This window comes from Trichosurus vulpecula, chromosome 8 (assembly GCF_011100635.1).
Source record: "Trichosurus vulpecula isolate mTriVul1 chromosome 8, mTriVul1.pri, whole genome shotgun sequence".
NCBI lineage: Eukaryota > Metazoa > Chordata > Mammalia > Diprotodontia > Phalangeridae > Trichosurus > Trichosurus vulpecula.
Genome location: NC_050580.1, coordinates 32,875,984 through 32,893,507, shown reverse-complemented (window position 1 = coordinate 32,893,507; position 17,524 = coordinate 32,875,984). Strand labels below are relative to the sequence as shown.

At 47.4% G+C, this 17,524-nt stretch overlaps 1 protein-coding gene across 1 annotated transcript in view; it reads right to left on the bottom strand.

The window, feature by feature from the left end:
* COL13A1 (collagen type XIII alpha 1 chain) overlaps positions 1-17,524 on the bottom strand; it is a 206,236-nt gene that overhangs the window by 58,885 nt on the left and 129,827 nt on the right. Inside the window, exons 16-18 of the mRNA XM_036736467.1 lie at positions 12,351-12,467; positions 9,728-9,754; positions 6,988-7,023 (exon numbers count right to left, since the gene is read on the bottom strand). Of these exons, the coding sequence (XP_036592362.1) occupies positions 6,988-7,023; positions 9,728-9,754; positions 12,351-12,467 (180 nt within the window). The remainder of the gene's footprint in view (positions 1-6,987; positions 7,024-9,727; positions 9,755-12,350; positions 12,468-17,524) is intronic.

Sequence of the window (17,524 nt, the reverse complement as noted above, 5' to 3'; positions counted from 1 at the left end):
TTTGTAAAATGAAGAGGAGGGGAGCTGGGACAGTCAGGCTAGAGGGTCTCTAAGGACTCTTTGTAGCTCTAGCATCCTACACATTTCTGAGGCCTAGGGCTTGGATTAGGGTGGGATATAAACAATGCTTCCTCCATCTGAAATGATTGTAGTTCATCCACGCTTCTGTGTCTCATTGGTTCTTGTCTATATCCTTCCCCTAATGTTCTCCGTAGAACCTACTCGAGGTACTGGAGGCCTCCTCTAGCTCTCTCAATGTTCTATGGGCTCTTCCATCTGTTGGCCCTTGATCTAGCCATATGGCTTCCCTCCCAGCCCAACCCCACCAGGAGCATCCATTTCCTAGGTGATCTCTTAAGCCTGAGTCATCACAGATGACCTAAGCCGCAGCTGGCTCCCACTCACCATGGGCTTCTCCATTGCCCTTTGGGCCACCTGCATGTTTGACTCCCCACATTTGTATACATCACTAGAGCTCCATCTATTCATCAGACCACAGGATCGTTCACAGCCCTTGAAGAATCCACCAGCCTAGTTCCCTCATGGCATCCTGGACATTGCCTTCTTCTCTTCTTCCCCCATCTGCATAGCTTGTCAATATCTTCCCTAAAATGTGGGGCCTCAAGAGCAAAGCTACTCCAGATGGGGTCTGAGCAAGGCAGAGGGCAAGGGGACTATAGGCCCTATTCATTTACTGCCAAGTCTTGGGGATTGGGCCCCTACCCCATCCCTTACATCCGTCGCCTTCTTTTCACTCACACAGATACCACAGTGGTTCAGGTTCTCATCACCTCTCGCCTAGACTATCGCAACAACCTCCTAATTGGATTCCCGGCTTCTGGCCTCTTCCCTTGCCAATCCTTCCTCCATGCAGATGCCAAATAATAATTCTGAAGTACAAGTCTGACCACGTCATTCCCCTGCTCAGGCTTCAGTGGCTAAAAACAAACTTAGTCTGGCATTTAAAGCCCATTTACGATCTGGCTGCAGCCGACTTTTCCAGGTTTATTGTACTTTACTCTCCTTTATACACTCTATGTTCCAGCCAAACTGGAATCTTGGTTCTCTGAACTCAGTATTCCATCAACTACCTCTGTGTCTTGTTACTGGCCAGCCCCTCATGCCTAGAATGGACTCTCTCCTTTAGGGTCACTGCTTTGATAAAATAAATGCTTATTGGGTCCCTTCACTTTGGACACAGTGCAGCCTAAAGCATGTTTGCCGTGTCCCACTGATGACTCAAATGAGCTTGTGGTCCACGAAGACTTTCCAGTCTTTTTCATCAGTGATCCCTACTATGCAGACATATTCTTCCCATCTTGTACTCGGGTAGTTGATTTTTTGGGGGTCCAAATGTGGAACTTTATTCTTCTCCCCATTAAATTTCCTCTTAGGAGATTTGGTCCCTTGTTCTAGCCTGCTGGGATTTCTTGGTCCTGGATTCTACTACTCAACATGTTAGCTATTCCTACCAGCTTCATGCCATCTGTAAATCTGATGGGGGTGCCAATTATGCCTAATGCATCTTGGGGACGATGACAGGAATCACTGACTAATGATGCACTACGAAAAATCTGCTCCCCCATACTGTAATAGCCACTCACCTCCAATGCATTGCACACATTGCATGCCTTTAAAACAAGTATTGATACAGTCAGAGATAAACTGTTGCCAGCCCTTCAGATATTTGGAATTTACAGTCTGACGATATACTCCAAGCCCCCTGAAAGCTGGCCAAGGTTGTGATGTTTTAAACATACTTTATGTCTTGTAACATATTTTAAATAGATTGGCACAATAAATTGTGATTGAATAGATAACACATGGGTGCATAGCCATACGTGTGTGCACACGCCGCTGTGGAGTCAGGAGGATCAGTTAGCCCAGGGAGGGGAGGGGGAGCTCGAGCAGGAGGCTGTTCGGTGCCAAACCTCAGCTTTGATCTCACTGTGTTGGCGGAGACCTGACATATTGGCTAACCAGCCTTTGTGAAAATAAAAAATGCTAGACCTGTCCTGTCCAACGGCAGGCGGGGGTGGTGATGGGGGGAGGAAGGGAAGGAAGAAGGAGGGACGTAACAAATCATTAGCCAACTTCAGAGACTGAAAAATGCCTTTGGTAGGACCCAAATCCCACTCAGCACAGGACATGAAGAGAGGCATGGAGGCGAAGTGGAAGGAGTAGCAGACTGTCAGGGAAGACACTCAGCCTCTTGGCTCTACTACTCATTAGCTGTGTGGCCTCAGTTTCCCCCTTTGTTCAATCAGGGAGTTGGCCAGCTCTAACAGTTTTTGATTCTTGGTCAAGTTCCTGGGATAAGTTACTACCTCTGGTGAATCAAAACCCAAGAGTCTGGCTATTCCACAAGCCCCTTGTGACTGCCACAGTTACATGGCGGCAGCCTTCCTAACACCAAGAGAATGGCCACTATTCATACCCGGCTTCTCTTCTCACTTTTCCTCTACCCTCTCACCCTTTTTCCTCCTAAGAAATTAATACATTCTCATGACTCTTTGAAGGCATCACCTTCATCATGGCAGCCCCTTTTGCCTTCCTGGTCCTGGACAGAGGCCACAGAGGAAGAGAAAGAAAAAAAAGGCGTAAAAGAGAGTAGTATAGGGTAAGAAGGCATGATACCCCCCTGGACCAGATCATGGACCAATCCATGCATGTCATCAGGGAAAGGATAAAGTAAGGACTTTGACAATCCAGGTCTCCTGTGTTCAGTTCAATCCAATCCAATCCAATTCAATTCATCAAGTAGCTCCCCGCCATTCACTCTCTGTAACGGGTCGGTAGCTAGATGTCCCCTCTCCTCACATCTAAGCCCATCTCTCCTCTTCTCTACAGCTCACAGGCTTCCCTCCCAGTTTGGGTCTTCGTCCCCTTTTGTCTGAACCAGTGGCGTCTCTTTCTAGCCAGTATCCCTGCTTCCAGAGTCTCCCTTCTGCAATCCATCCTCCATACAGCTTCCAGTGGGATTTTCCTAAGAGCCCAAGTCTGAGAACGTCACCCCTCAACCCCCGCTGCTATTTTCTTTTCTACGTTCACTCATTTCAGTCACGTCTGGCTCCTCACGACCCCATTTGGATTTTCTTGGCAAAGATCCTGGAGCGGTTTGCCATTTCCTTCCTTAGCTCATTTGACCGATGAGGAAACTGAGGCCCAAATGAGATTTCAGGTCTGCGTGTATCAGAGTTGGGACTGGAACCCATTTCTCCTGATTTTGGTTCTTGGGCTCTTTCCACTACTCCACACTCTTCTCCCAGGAGCCTTCATTTGGGTTATGTTCTATCAGAACTCTGGGGCCAAATTGGAACCACCAGAGCTCTTCAATCTCAGAGAGGTAATGCGCCATGGTGAGAAAGAGCATGAGATGAGGAGTTGGAGGACCAGTGGGCACCCCAGCTGTGCTCCTGACCACTGCAGGGCCTTGGACAAGTCTTTTCCCCTCATCTGCAAAATCCAAATTGAATTCAATGCTCTCTGATCTCTAGATCTTGGGTCCCAGCTGTAAGTCCCTGTCAAGTCTCCTTCCCTGGACTATTCTGTCCCCTCTCCTTGTCCTTCTGTCCATCTCCTCCACAGATCCCTCTTCTAGACAAGGGGATGGATACTCTTGGGCATGAGGCCTTTGGTCCACATGTTCCTTGGTCCTATCTTCTTCAACCTGGCTTTTCTTTGGGTCATTGGAGGGTCCCCTTGGGACTTCTCTTGGGGAGTCACATCTTCCTAGAGCCTCTGACTCCAGGGTAACCTTGGCCTGGGCTGTCCTTATAAGTATTATTAGACAATGGCCCTAATTTAGGCTTTTGTGTGTGTACTAAGCAAACACAAATAATACAACACTCCCTCTCATCTTCCCTATTCTACAGACAGCTGGCTTGAGACTTATGTTGATTAAACTACTTGCCTAGGGTCAGACAGCCAGTAGGTCTCAGGGGGCAGGATTTTAACCCAGGTCTTCTTTTAAAACAATGCGTTTTTCCAATTAGCTAGCATTTATTTTCTCTTGTTTTCATTTCTCTTCCCCACCCCCACACTCTTTGTAACAAACATAAATGATCAAAGTGTAGTGTTTCTTGATGCCAAGTCTAGTACCTTCTCTGTTCATTACCATATGCCCCTTTGTCCAAAATAAAAGGGCTAGACAAGACACTCCCCAAAGTCCCAGCCCCAAATCCTTCAATCTTATGATCTCTTGGAGTCTCTGTTTCTGAAGCTGTGAGATGGGTATAATTATGGTATCTCACTGGATTATTGTAAAAGTGACCCTTAAAGTGTTCTAGGAATAGAAACTGTTATAAGGTTAGCCAATTCCACGGCTCCTCGTGGGGCCGTGAGCCACCACGCCGGACAACAAGATCACATATTTGGTCCATACAAATTCATATCTGGCCTATGCCTTTCACTGAACTGAGGTGAAACCTCACCCAAAGCCACAGAATTCCAGAAAGGAGCTCCAGCACCATCTGGTACGGCCCCTATCTGAGCAGGAGTGCCTTCTATGACAGTTCCCAAAATGGTGCTCCAGCCTGTGCTTGCAGACTCCTAGTGGGAGAGAACTCACTACCTTTCCAGGGAGCACATTGTTCTTTGATGGCTCTCGTCATTTTGAAGTTTTTCCTCATCTCCACCCTAAATCTACTTCTTTACAGAGTTCCTGGTTCTGCTCTGTGGGGCCAAGAAGAAAAAGCCCAATTAACCTTCTAATGGAACAGCTTTTAAAATACTAGAACACCATCCTAGGTTGGTCAGATAGGTCCTGGTAGATTAGAAGAGACCAAGACCTCCCCATTTATAGAATTATGTCCTTCCTCATCACTGGATATTGGGCCACACCATGGGGTACATTCTCTGACAGGGCCTCAAAAGCCCACAAACTGCTGTGTGGGTGAGCCAGCCCCACAGCTGCCATTAGCAGGAAATGATGATTCTGACAGTGGGTACACATGCTTCCCAGGTGCCATGGCCATGGCAGCCACTTTCCAGCCCCAGATCCCTGTTTTCTCTGCAAAGGGCCAGATGATGCTAATGGGAAAACCGACAGTTTCCAGAAAGGGGAGGTAGTAAATTTTGTGGGCTTGCATGAATGGACGGAGGGGTCCATGGGGGCTATAATTTTCACTTCCTGACATAACACAAACTTCTCAGTTTATGCAGAACTAATTAAAGATCTCTCAGGCCTCACCAATTCACCGCCTGCCTTCCATAAAACACTGCAGTGACGGGAGCCCTCCCCATTACAGAGTGCAAAGAATGCACGTCTCTGGCGCTCTCCACCGTCCCCTTCACATTCCTTCCTTCTCCTTGTCCTCTATGTCCTTTCTGCTTCCTGCCTCCTTTCTTAAGGGTTCCCATTCCTGGAGGGTGCCTAGGATGTGCCTGAAGGGCAGGGTAATTTCCTATCAGGACCATTGAGAATGAGCAAGAATACTAAGAGATTCAGAGAATCAGAGATTCAGAGAGTAAAGGGACTTGAAATATCCCTCAGAAGCACAGAATTTGAAAGGGGGAAAGGATTCCAGTACTCTTCCAGGTCAACCCATACACCAAAGGAGTCCCCACTCTAACACACTGATCAGTGGTTCTCCAGCTTTGGCTCGAAGACCTCCAAGGATGGAGAGTCCATCCTCTCTCAAGGCAGCCTGGTCCACTTTAGGACAGTTCTAACCAGCGGAAGTTTTTCCTGACATCCAGCCTCAATTGCTCTCATTTCAATTTCCACCTAGAGTTTCTGGTCATCTGCCTTTCTGGGCCCATCTAAACAAGGCCAATCCCTCTTCCCTATAACAGCCCTCCCAACACCTGATCGCAGCTCTCATGTCCTTATGGAACCTTTACATTTTCAGGCTAGCCATCTCTGGTCCTTCGGCCAATCTTGACCTGGACCGTTCCCCACCCCAGTTGCTCTTCTCTGGACACTTCCCAGTGCATCGATGTCCACTTAAACCAGAGGAGAACACATACCCCAGATGAAGTTTGATGAAGGCAGAATACAAAGAGATTGCCATAATCACAACTGACATGTTTATAGTCCGTTCATGTTTGCAAAGCACTTTATAAATATTACCTCATTTGATCCTCACAACCCGAGGAGGTAGGTGCTTTTACTAGCCACATTTTGCAGTTCAGGAAACTGAGGCAGAGGCAAAGCGACTCCCAGGGTTGTGAGGATGAAATCAAATATCATTTGTCAAGTGCTGCCAACCTTGAGAGCGTGACGTAAATGATAGTTATGAGCACTCTTAGTCACCCCCTTCAAAAAGGAAAACTTGGTAATCATGCAACCAAAAGGTGATCTGATTTCAAATCTAGCCCTTGTCCCGGGGTACTCTGAGCCCTCCTCTCCTTCATTTGCACAGAGCTTTCTCTGGGAGACCAGCAGTTTGATTGTTGTCACATCCATTTTTCAGATTAGGCTCAGGAGGTTCACGCCACTATTCCTTGATCACAAAACCTACATTGTCCCCTGGGGCTCTTGACTCCAGGTCCATTCATCACTCTTTCCACTGCAAGGCGCTCTCAAACTATAGGGGAGATCACTGCTTCCATCAAAGGCTCAGACACCCTCTGCCATTATGCATGATGCCATAAGCACAGAATGTCCAAGTTGGAAGAGCGATCAGATGTCACAGACGAGCAAACTGAGGCCCAGAGAGGGCCTGCAGCGAGTGAGTCATAAAGAAACAGAGGCCGGGTCTGCTGACTCCCAGTCCAGGCTCTTTTCAGTACACCAAGAGTGAGGGGAGACATTGGTCGGGGGGAGGGGGGATAGTGCTGAGAAGATCCGAGAGCTGGAACCTCTGAATATTTCCAATAGGCTGGTTAAATGTTATTCGCAGGGCCAGTTTTTGAGTCTTGGGCAGTCAACATGGGCTTGCCTCAGGACATTTAGTAAACATTTGCTTTGGCTGTGCCCCCTTTGCTTCCCCACACCACCCATTCCTTCCATCACCACTTGCCCCACATGTCCTTCCCCCTGACCTTTCGTCCATGATATCCCTGAATTCCGGGGTCTCCCTGCCAAGACAAAGAAAAGATCATTAGGATGACGATGCTCATGAGCAAAGAGAAAAGCCCTTTACCCAGTGAGCTGGCCCTAGGCTGAAGACTCTGATGACTGCCTACCAGAGACAGCCATTTGTTTTTCTCACCCAGCTCTTGGCCCATGGACCCTCAGAGCTGGAAGGGACTTTTCCATGCATGTGGTCCAACCTGTGTGTGAACTTGTCAACATCTTCAGCGGGTGGGTCACCCAGACCTTCCTGGAAGAGCTCCAGTGCCCAGGCACTCACAGCTTCCGGGAAAGCCTTGTCTCCTTGGGAAGAGCTGGAATCATTGGGAAGTTTTTCCTCATATTGAGCTAAAATCTGCTTCCCTGCATCTGCTCCCCCATTGCTCTAAGTTCTGTCTTTGGGCCAAGCAAAACAAGTTTAAAACTCTTTCACGTGATACCTCTCTCCTCCCCCCTTCTCCCACTTAAGTATTTTTTTTGTAAGCTAAACATCCCCATTTCCTTTGGTATGCTTTTCAGTTCTCTTTCCACCCCAGTCACCCCCTTCTGTGTGTCCTTCTTCTCAACAGTATGCTTCCTCACAAAACACCCAAGTTGGAAGGGACCTTGGAGGTCATCTTGTCCAGTGGATGCCTAAAATGTGACATCCAGAACTCAAGAGAATATTTCAAATGGCTTCTGACAAGGGTGGAAGACACAAGGGTGATTGTCTCTCTCATTTGGGATACTCCAAAGCTAAGATAATTTAAACCATCACAAGGACCTGCCTTGTCACACTGTTGACTCATTGCCACCATTAAAACGATGGCTCTCCATATTAAGCCAATAGGGGAGTCTAATCATAGTCTTCCTCAACAAACAAGATCCTTCCCTTCTGTTTCTCCTTGTACTCACTTGCATTAGTCATTCTAGGACTGTGGAAGTTAAAGGTTGGGCACTGGAGGTGAAGCTAGGCTGGTCTCCTCACTATGGCTTGCACACACTATCTTTTTGCTGGTTCCATCACTGGTGGCAGCTTCCCAACCTCTCCAAATTATATCTATCCTTCAAGGCTCAGCTCAACTTCCATCTACCACCATTACAAACCTGCGCGACTCCTTCCCTTTTACTGCCCTTCATTATCTGGATCGCCGCATTTGGGTTCTGGGTGTGACATTTTTCTGTTCTAGGCTGAGGTACAGCAGAAAACCAACTGGACCAGGAGTCAAGAGATGCAGGTTCTAGACTTCTGCCTCTGAACTAAATTAGCTGTGTGAGTCTGGACAAATCATTTAGCCTTTCTAGGCCTCCATTCTCATGTATAAAATAAGAAGGTTGGATTAGATGATGTCTAATCATCTTTATGACTGAGCTTTAAGATTCCAGAGTATAGGGGAGAGAGCTTGGATTTGCCATCAGAAGACCTAAGTTCACATGCTGGTTCTTTAACTTAAAGCCTATGCAATGGGGAAAACCATTCCACTCCTCCGGGGCTTAGTTACCTCACTTTTAAATTGAGGCTGGTCGACTAGAGGGTCTCTGTGGCAAAGCCATAACTAAGGCTTTCAGGGCAAATGTCACAAATCACCCCTAGGGCAAATGGCATAAAGCAATGCCCCCCCCATGAAATTGCTGGGGGTGGGATGGAGGAGGAGGGAAGGAGGGGTGAAGCTGCTGCTAGAGACGCTATTTACCAGGGATGGGGAGGGGGATCATTGAAGCCTAATTTCTGGGAGTTACCTAGTTTGACTCATTATTCTTGCTAACTAGGTGCTAAGCTGTGTTGTTTATATATAGCAGGACTAGTACTAGCAGAGTTCTCTAAAATTCTGTACCCTGAAGCAAAGCCCCAATGGCCATAGCCTAGTTCTAGTTCGCTCTAGGATCACTCCTAAGTCTAATAATCTTTCATTATTCCACAAGCTCTTTCAGCTCTGACATATGTTGCAATTTAAGTGTTTCATGTGCTCTAATCTTTTGGTTCTCCCAAAGTGTGGTATGGGAAAAAGCACTGAGCTGGGAGTCAGGAGATCTAGACTCAAGCATGGCATTCCTTGGCTGCATGACTTTTGGGGATGTTGCTCTCTGTTTTCTGGATGAGCTAGTGAGCTACCAGTGAATGGAGGTCTTCAGGCAAAGGCCGGATGACCATGTGTCAGGAATGATGTAGATAGGATTCCTGCTCTTGTTATAATATTTCCTTTTCTGTCAAATGAAAAGATTGGACTACACAATCTTGGCGGTCCCTTCCATCTGTAACATTCTCTGATTTGCTCAGTTTGCCTGAGTATGGAGGCATTCTTTATACTCCTTTTGTATTTTCCACGTACTTAGTATGGGTAATTAGCAGATGCTGAATGAATACTGGGGAACTGATTGATTTCCTAGATGGTTTTGATGTCAGCCAAACTGGGCTATGCTTTGTGCCATTGGCCAGATGATACATTGCCATGAGTCTCAAAGCTGCATCTCATCAACCCCAGCACTCTCTCTCTCTCTCTCTCTCTCTCTCTCTCTCTCTCTCTCTCTCTCTCTCTCTCCCTCTGTCCTTCCCTTCCTCCCTCTCCCTCCCTCCCTTTTTTCTGCTTCTCATCTCTCTCTTTCCCTCCCTGTCTCTGCTCTGTCTTTCATCTCTGTCTCTTTCTCTCTTTGTGTGTCTGTCTCTCTCTCTCATCCTCTTTCCAGTCTCTCTACCAATCACAAGCCACCAGACTGCTTCATTGCTCTCACCTTTGGTCCAGGAGATCCAGGTAATCCCTGTGGGTGACAGGAAGAGCAGAGTATAAGACAGTCTTTCTTCCCTAAGTGGCTTGCAATAGCAAAGGTTACTTTGGGTGAGGAGAGAAAGGAAGACCAGCAATCCCACAGAGGCACCTTGAGCATGGTGTATGCAAGGTGGTGTTGGCAAAAAGAAAGAACATTGAATCACTCAAGAGCCTGAAGCTCTGGGTTTCAGTCTTGGCTCTGCCATTTCCTCGCTGTGCATCCATGGACAAATCCCTTCTCTGGGAGCTGGCTTCCTCTCTTCTGAAATGTGAGGTCGAATCAAAAAATCTGTAAGATCCCTTCAAACTCTACCTTTCTATGATTCAAAAACTACCCAAAAGAGTTGGTTGGTATAAACTGTGGCAGAGTGAAATAAGAACAATGTATACGATGATTACAAAGTAATGGAAACAAAAAACACACCAAGGAGAAATCTGGTTCTTTCTTTGGACAACTGCAAACCCCAGAATGGTCTTGGAGAACAGATAATGAAGCATGCTTCTCTCCTTTCGACAGAGAGGTGGGGGACACTCGGGCAGCATGCTGTATACATTATTAGGTGAGCCTGCACATAGTAGGTGCTTAATAAATATTTATTGATGGGTGGGTTGGTTGATTGAGATCGCTCTATCAGATGATTTTTCATAACGTTTTTCATGTTATAAGGGAGGGCTCAATTGGAAGTGAAGAGGTGTTTCTCGAAGAGTATAAAAACAAAAGGCATCAATAAAACTTATTTTTTTTTAAAAAAAAGGCTGGTTGGAATAGGTGTAGGGGAGCACTCAGAGGGAGTCAATTCTCCATTCCTAAGATCTTAAGATCTAGGACCCAGTAGGGACCCTAGGGGTCACCTAGTTTAAACTTCTTATTTTCCAATGAGATAACTGAGCCCAAGAGGTGAGAACACAGGTGGTAAGAAGCCAGGATGGATTTCATCCAGTGCCTCCCATATGGGTCCCCTAGGAGATCTAAGATATCCTTCCCTAGAAGACTGAAGAGGGTGTTCAGACCCTGGAGAGGCTCTTTGGGGCAGAACACGTATGCCTGGCATTTATAAGCTGAATTAGTGTCAAGAGGAGGCATTCCAATTAGACAGGGCATAGAGACTTAGGGGACCTGGAAGATCATTTGGACCAAGCTCCTCCTTTTATAGGTGAAGAAACTGAAGCCCTGAGAGGGGAAGGGGCTTACATAAAGTCCCACAGGGAGCTACTTGGAGGAGGGGAATGCTTTTTCCATGAAAATGGGCGAGATCATCTTTGGAGATGGAATAGTTTGGTTTGGTCTGGTCCAAGTCCACACCTCCTCCACACATCCTCCCTCCCCCCAAACTTGCCTGTCTCCAAGTTCAGATCCCTCCCTACAAACCAACTTCTTCCAGCAGCCCAGCAGCTCAGGCTTCCTGAAGCTATTTCTGAATGCACTCGAGTCCCCGAGGGCCCCATCTTTGGCAGCTGTTCCCACCTTCTCCTGGAAGGGATGGCTGTATTCTCTCTCGGGTGAAGGACATTTCCAAGGGAAAAGAAGGGAACTTGGGAGAGGATAACAATGCTGACTGTGCTTGGAGCCATGGTGGGTAGGGATGGAAGACTGAACCAGAGGAAATACGGCTCCCACGCGCCTGGCCCTGGGCCCGTGTGGGTATTGTGATCTGCTCTGGACCTGAAGCTTTACAAGATTGATATGTTGGGTCTTGGGGTTTGAACTGGGTTAGATTGCTGGATCTTTGGCAATGACTGGACTAGTCTGAATTCTAGAGCACTTTCAGGTTTAAATGTGACCATTGCCCGTGAAAGAGCCCCAGCCTCCAGGTTCCAAGGCCAATGCCCTCCTGTCTCTTCCAGGGACTGTCCGTCTTCTTCTCTCATACCGGCATTTAATCGTAAGAATGTGACTTGCAATAAGTGGGCTTCGGAAACCCATGATCCTAGTAATATTCCTATTTGCTCTGCAGTTGGACAGCAGCTCCATCTGGAGGCAGGGAAATGGCCTAAATGACCTCTCCGTAGGATCCCCTCTGGACCAGTGGCTCTTGGGTCCTACTGTTCTTTGGCTCAACTGATGGGCTCCCTCCAGGTGCTGCTGTGACCCTATCACAGTGCCACCATGGTGGCGGAGAGGCCCCAAAGAACAGAGTAGAAACATACCTTTCCATCCTTGCCTGGCTTTCCTGGCTCTCCTGCTTTGCCCTGTGAGCCAAGAGAGAGACAGAACATTAGAGAGGCTGGGTTGTGGGTGCTCACGCCTCCTTTCACTTCTTTTTGAACCCAACAGTCCAGAGATTGTTTTCAAGGCAATCCTCGGCCTTGGAAGGAAAAGACCAACTGGGTGAATCCTGGTCTGCTTTCTGGTCACAGCCCTAGCCCTAACGTTACCTCTTGGAAAGCCCCTGATCAAACTCATGAGCCGGGGCAATGATGCCAGCATTTCTTCGGGGTAACATTTTGAAAGGTGAAAGTCTACCCCCAACTCACTGGACAGTGGGCAGGAGGAGTGGGGACCAGGTGGCTATTCTCCATCTCAGTGGCTGCATGAGAAGTTACAGGAAGGGATGAGGAGAGGAGAGTGGTGAGATGATCATACTTACGGGTGGCCCCATAGGCCCTGGCTCTCCTGGGTTACCCAGAGGTCCAATAGGTCCAGCAGGTCCTGGGGGACCAGGCGGCCCAGGGGGCCCTTGGATGCCTGCTTGTCCCTGTTCTCCCTGAGGTTCATGGAAACAAGGAGTTAGAAGATGGAAGCTGCCCTGAGCAGCAGTGGGGGCTCCCACCACTGTGCTATGCACCCCAGGGAAGCCTCAGCCCTCCGATGGTGATGATGAAGGTGATGGTGATGATTGTGAGGAAGGAGGTGAGGATGGTGATATTGGTGATCACATGCAGGAAGGAGTGTGGCAGTCAGAGGAGGAGAGCCAGAAGCACCAGCCCCCAAAAGGGATGTGGGGAGGGGGCATTCCCACACTGGCCTTTTCCCAACTGGTTCCAGGAGTGAGGCTGACTGCCCCAGAAAAGTACAGAGATGCTCGCTAATGTCACATCAGGCAGTGTCATTCTCTGAGCTAAATTTGTGGGGAAGCACTGTGGCTCCATTTTCTTAATCTTAAGACAATTGTGTTTTGCTCAAATGAACCATCAGTTTCAATTGGCCTTCCATTTTCTCCTGGAGGGCAGGACTTTAGCACCAATGGTTGGAAGTTACACAGAGACTGATTCTGGCTTAATACAAGGAGACATTTCCTAAAAAATTCTAACTGGCCCCAAATGGAACTGATTGCATTGGACTCTAGATGTCCTTGAGGAAAAACTGGATGTTCTTGAGGGGTTTCAATGGTCAAGGGTTGGACTGGATGATGTCCAGGTCCATCGGAGGTCCCTCCTAAATGAGTTCTAGATGGCTGAGGTGCCTTCCAGCTTGCAGATTCTTTGATCATAGATTTGCCTTCAAGGATCCTGGGGGGACTAGCCCTCTCCTCTAGAATCTTTTCTACTGACCAACTGGTCATTCCTCCTCCTCCAAGGATTTGATACATTAAGATGGAGGTTGAGAGGTAGCCTACCATAGCCCCAAGGGTGATGGGTCTGGAATTGGGAGACCCGAGGCCAAGTTCACCTCTATCCCATTAGTTCTGTAACCCTGGCTAATTCATTCATTTAATCTCTCTGGGTCTTCCTCTCCTGTAACAGAAAAGGGTTAGAATCTCACATGAACTCTCAGAGTGAGAAGGTACTTCAGAAGGCAGTTAGTCCAACTGATCCCACCTTTGGAATTCCCTCTACATCAATTCTCAATGTGTGGCCATCCAGCATCCACTAAAACCCTTGTGATGGGTGAGACATTTCGATGGTGCCTTAAGGTTTGCAAAACCTTTTCATGAGGAAGACAGAGGACTTTGCAAAGGTCAAAGCACTATCTAAGGGTCTGTTGTGGTTATAGTTATCTCAGTTTTTACTGAGGAAACTGAGGTGCAGAGAAATTGAGGTGCTTACTTGCCTGTGATTCCACCTTTCCTAATAAAAGTGAATACTCTTTAAGGTTTAGAAAAGATGTTACAAATACTACCTCACTGGATCCTCACAACAAGCCCGGGAGCTAGGGGCTGTCAGAAAGAGGCTGAATGACTTGTTCAGAGTCGCACAGCTACCACAGCTACAAGTGTCTGTCTTTGGCTGGATTTGAACTCGGTTCTTCCTGACTCCAGACCCAGTGCTCTCTACATGGACTACATAGCCACCTATGCTATCTGGTAAGGTGCCTCGGGTGTCCTGGATCCATTCTATGTTCTTACCCTGTTCCCCTGCAGCCTTCTGGAGGCAGCCCAGTACACTTTAGGACAGGTCTACTGGTCAGGAAGTTTTCCCTCACATCAAGAGGACATTGTCTCCCTGTAGCCCCATCATTGCTTCCTGTTCTGTCCTCTGGGGCCAAGCAGAACAAAATCTCATTCCACCTGAATATGTGGCAACAGCAGCCACCCCCCACCTCCAAGTCTGCTCTCTCCGGGCTAAATATGTCAACTGATCCGCGATGATCTTGAAAGCCTTGCCCAGCTGGAGATTTGATGATGCTACGAGTAGCTGGCAGGACCATCCTGTGCACTCCCCCAGGGGAAGCCAAGCCCAGTGTGTGTGTGTGTGTGTGTGTGTGTGTGTGTGTGTGTGTGTGTGTGTGTGTGTGTGTGTCTGGGGAGCCTGGCAGGGGGAATTCGAGACCTTTTCTTCTGCACACACATGGAGCTTTGAGCGTACCCATATATGGAGCACTGAAAGCCACTCTCCGACAGACATTTAGCTAGCTCACATATTTTCTCCATGACCTCCAAAGAAATTATCTGAGCTCAGCTCTTGGGAGGAGGAGCTCTGTCTGGTTTAGGGCCAAGAGCTGGGGGCTGGTGACTAGGGACCCCGGGTTCTAGAAGTAGTTCTAGCACTAACCAAAAACTTGTCTTAGGGTAGATTGGTTAAATGGATAGAATCTTGAATTTGGAGTCTGATGACCTGAGGTCCAGCAACTCACTGGGTGACCTCAGGTCTCTGGGTCTTGGTTTATTCATCTCTGAAATGGGGACAAATGTGCCTGTACTCCCTCCCTCTAAGAACCATAGATCACTGTGGGGATCAAATGAGCTAATCTATCTAAGGGGCTTTGTAAACCTTAGAATGATAGAAAAAATGTCAGTGGCTGCCATCATCTTTACTAAAGACTGTTGCAAGAGAAAGCTTTGTAAACACCATACAAAAGCAAGGGTCTATCAGTATTCAGACCAGGCTGCCTATTTCATTAGCATAGGGAGCTACGCCCACTGTCGAGAAGCCTTTTTTTGACCAATAGGCATCAGCCAGAGTTGGCCACTGGCCCAAGGTCACGCTCACCCAATGTGTCCCGGCTGGGGCTTGAACCCAGGGTGCCCTGACTCTCTAGCCACTATGGCATGTTGTCTCTCATGTATTGTCCTCTTCAATGAGATATATAATAATATGTGCATGCAAATATTCCATGCTTGTAGCATCATCTATGTTATTAAACATTATGTGTCAGCTTTCTATGCATCATGCTGGGCTGCCTTATTAATAATAATTAATCATCATAAAATAAAATTATTATATTAATCTATTATTGTAGTATTATATTAATTGATATTATAAAACAATTAGTTAATTAATAATGAATAACAATAATAATTGTCCTCCCTGAAGATCCAGAAGATAAGGGTTCAGGTGACTTTCTTGCCCATAGTCAGAGTTAGTGTGAGAGAGGAGTTGGGAATAAGAATGGAAGTTCTCACCCCCCTAACACTTTATAGTTTAGCAAGGACTTTGGTAAACCTGGTAAAGGAGAAGGTATAATGGCTCTGGAGTCAAAGAACCTGGGTTCAAATCTCATCAACTTCCTGTGTGACAAGTCACAACCCTCTGAGTCTTGAGGTGAACCAGATGGCCTCAGAGGACCCTCCTAGATGGACAGCAGTGATTCTGGGAACTCTGTGAGGTAGGTGGGGCAGGTTCTTTTTCTCTCCATCTTATAGACCAAGAAACTGAGGCTCCGCCCAAAGCCCCAGGAGGAGGCAATGGGGGAGTCCAGCCTCAAGCCTTCTGGCTCTCATTGCCTGCCCTCCCTTGTTGCCCTCCCTTGTTCTGGGACAGTCTAGCTTTGGAAGGCCTCTAGATAAGACCCACCGCCTCAGCTGCAGCCCCTCTGAGAGAAAGCAGCTAGGAGATTTCCTGCCACACCAGAGGCCCCAGGGCCGATGGGCCCGGCCAAGTGTGGCGCCGCTCTGAAGCTGGTCTGTGAGCCCAGATCCCTGCTCACCACCAAATGATGCCTGGATTAAGGGTCCTGAGTGCCCAAAGGCTGTCCAGGATTTGGCGGGCTCATCCCAGGGTCAGGTAACACATGCAGCAGATTCCTTCAGTATTTTTAGTCATTGATCAGAGCTCTGGTTTCGGTTTTGCCGGATGCTGCCGAGATGCATGTTTATTCAGGTCACTGGGCTCTCAGCCCTCTAGACAGTGGGCTGCTGGCTCTCCTGACTACAGGTGCTCCCACTGCCCCTGCTCTAAGTGCCCTTCATGTTGGGACAATGGCTTTCCAGCTCTGAGGGTCACAGGCTTAGAGCTGGAAGGGGCCTTAGAGGTCATCTGGTCCACCCTTCATTTTACAGAGGCCCAGAGGGGAGGAAGGGCTTGACTAGGGTCCCAGAGAGTGAGCATTAGAGCCAGAATCCAACCTAGGTCCTCTCTCTGGCCCAAATCCACAGATACTCTTCCCAGGGCCCCACAGGGCCCTGCGACTTTAAGCCCCAAACTACACTCACCAGCACTAAAGGGGGTGCCGTGGAAAGAAGACACAAAACTATGAAAGACTTGAGAACCCGCCTCAAGGCAATGGAACCCAGCACAGTTCTAGAGGATTCCTGATGAAACATGATGAAACACTGAGGCAGAAGTGTTTGGGGTTTGGGTTTTTTCTTTTTGGACATGACTAATTTGGGAATTTGTTTTGCTCAACCATATGTATTTTTAGCAGACTTTGCTATTTCTTGCTTTCTCAATGTGTGGGGAACTAAAAATAAAATTGAATTGAATTAAAAATGAAAAATAAAAGTCATTTCAAATTTAAAAAAAAGAAAAAAAACTTGTAATCAGGATACCTGGCTATCCTCCTTACTAACTTTGACTACAGCCAAGCCCCTTCATGGTTTTGAGACTCAGTTTACTCATCTGTAAAAAGGGGAATAGTACCTATCTTAAGTAACTATTGTAAGGAAAGTGCTTTGTAAACCTTGAAGTGCCATAGGATCTCAAACATTCCATACCCTAAATGGGGGTGGAGGCTCCTGGCAGCTTGGGCAATCTCTTTTCTTGTTTAAGCTTTTGGTTTTGTTTTTTTTTAAACATTGAAAGTATGCAGCTGTTCTGCCTTTCACCAGCTTTGATACCAGAGTCAGAGGGAAAGGCTGTCATGACCAGGCCCCATTAGATCACAGGATTCAGAACTGAATGAACCCACCTAGTCCAGGGGTTCTTAAGCTGAGGTCTGTTGACCCCCAAGTGGTCTGTGAAGAGATTTCACGGGATCTGTGAACTTGTATGGAAAAAACCCCACGACATCGTGATTTTCACTAACTTCTAACTGAAATTTAACATTTCCTTCAGCTATTTAAAAAGATTATACTGAGAAGGGCCAGACCACCATAGGGGTCCATGGCACCAAAAGGGTTAAGAATCCATGGTCTAATGTCTGATGGAGGATTGACCTGATGCA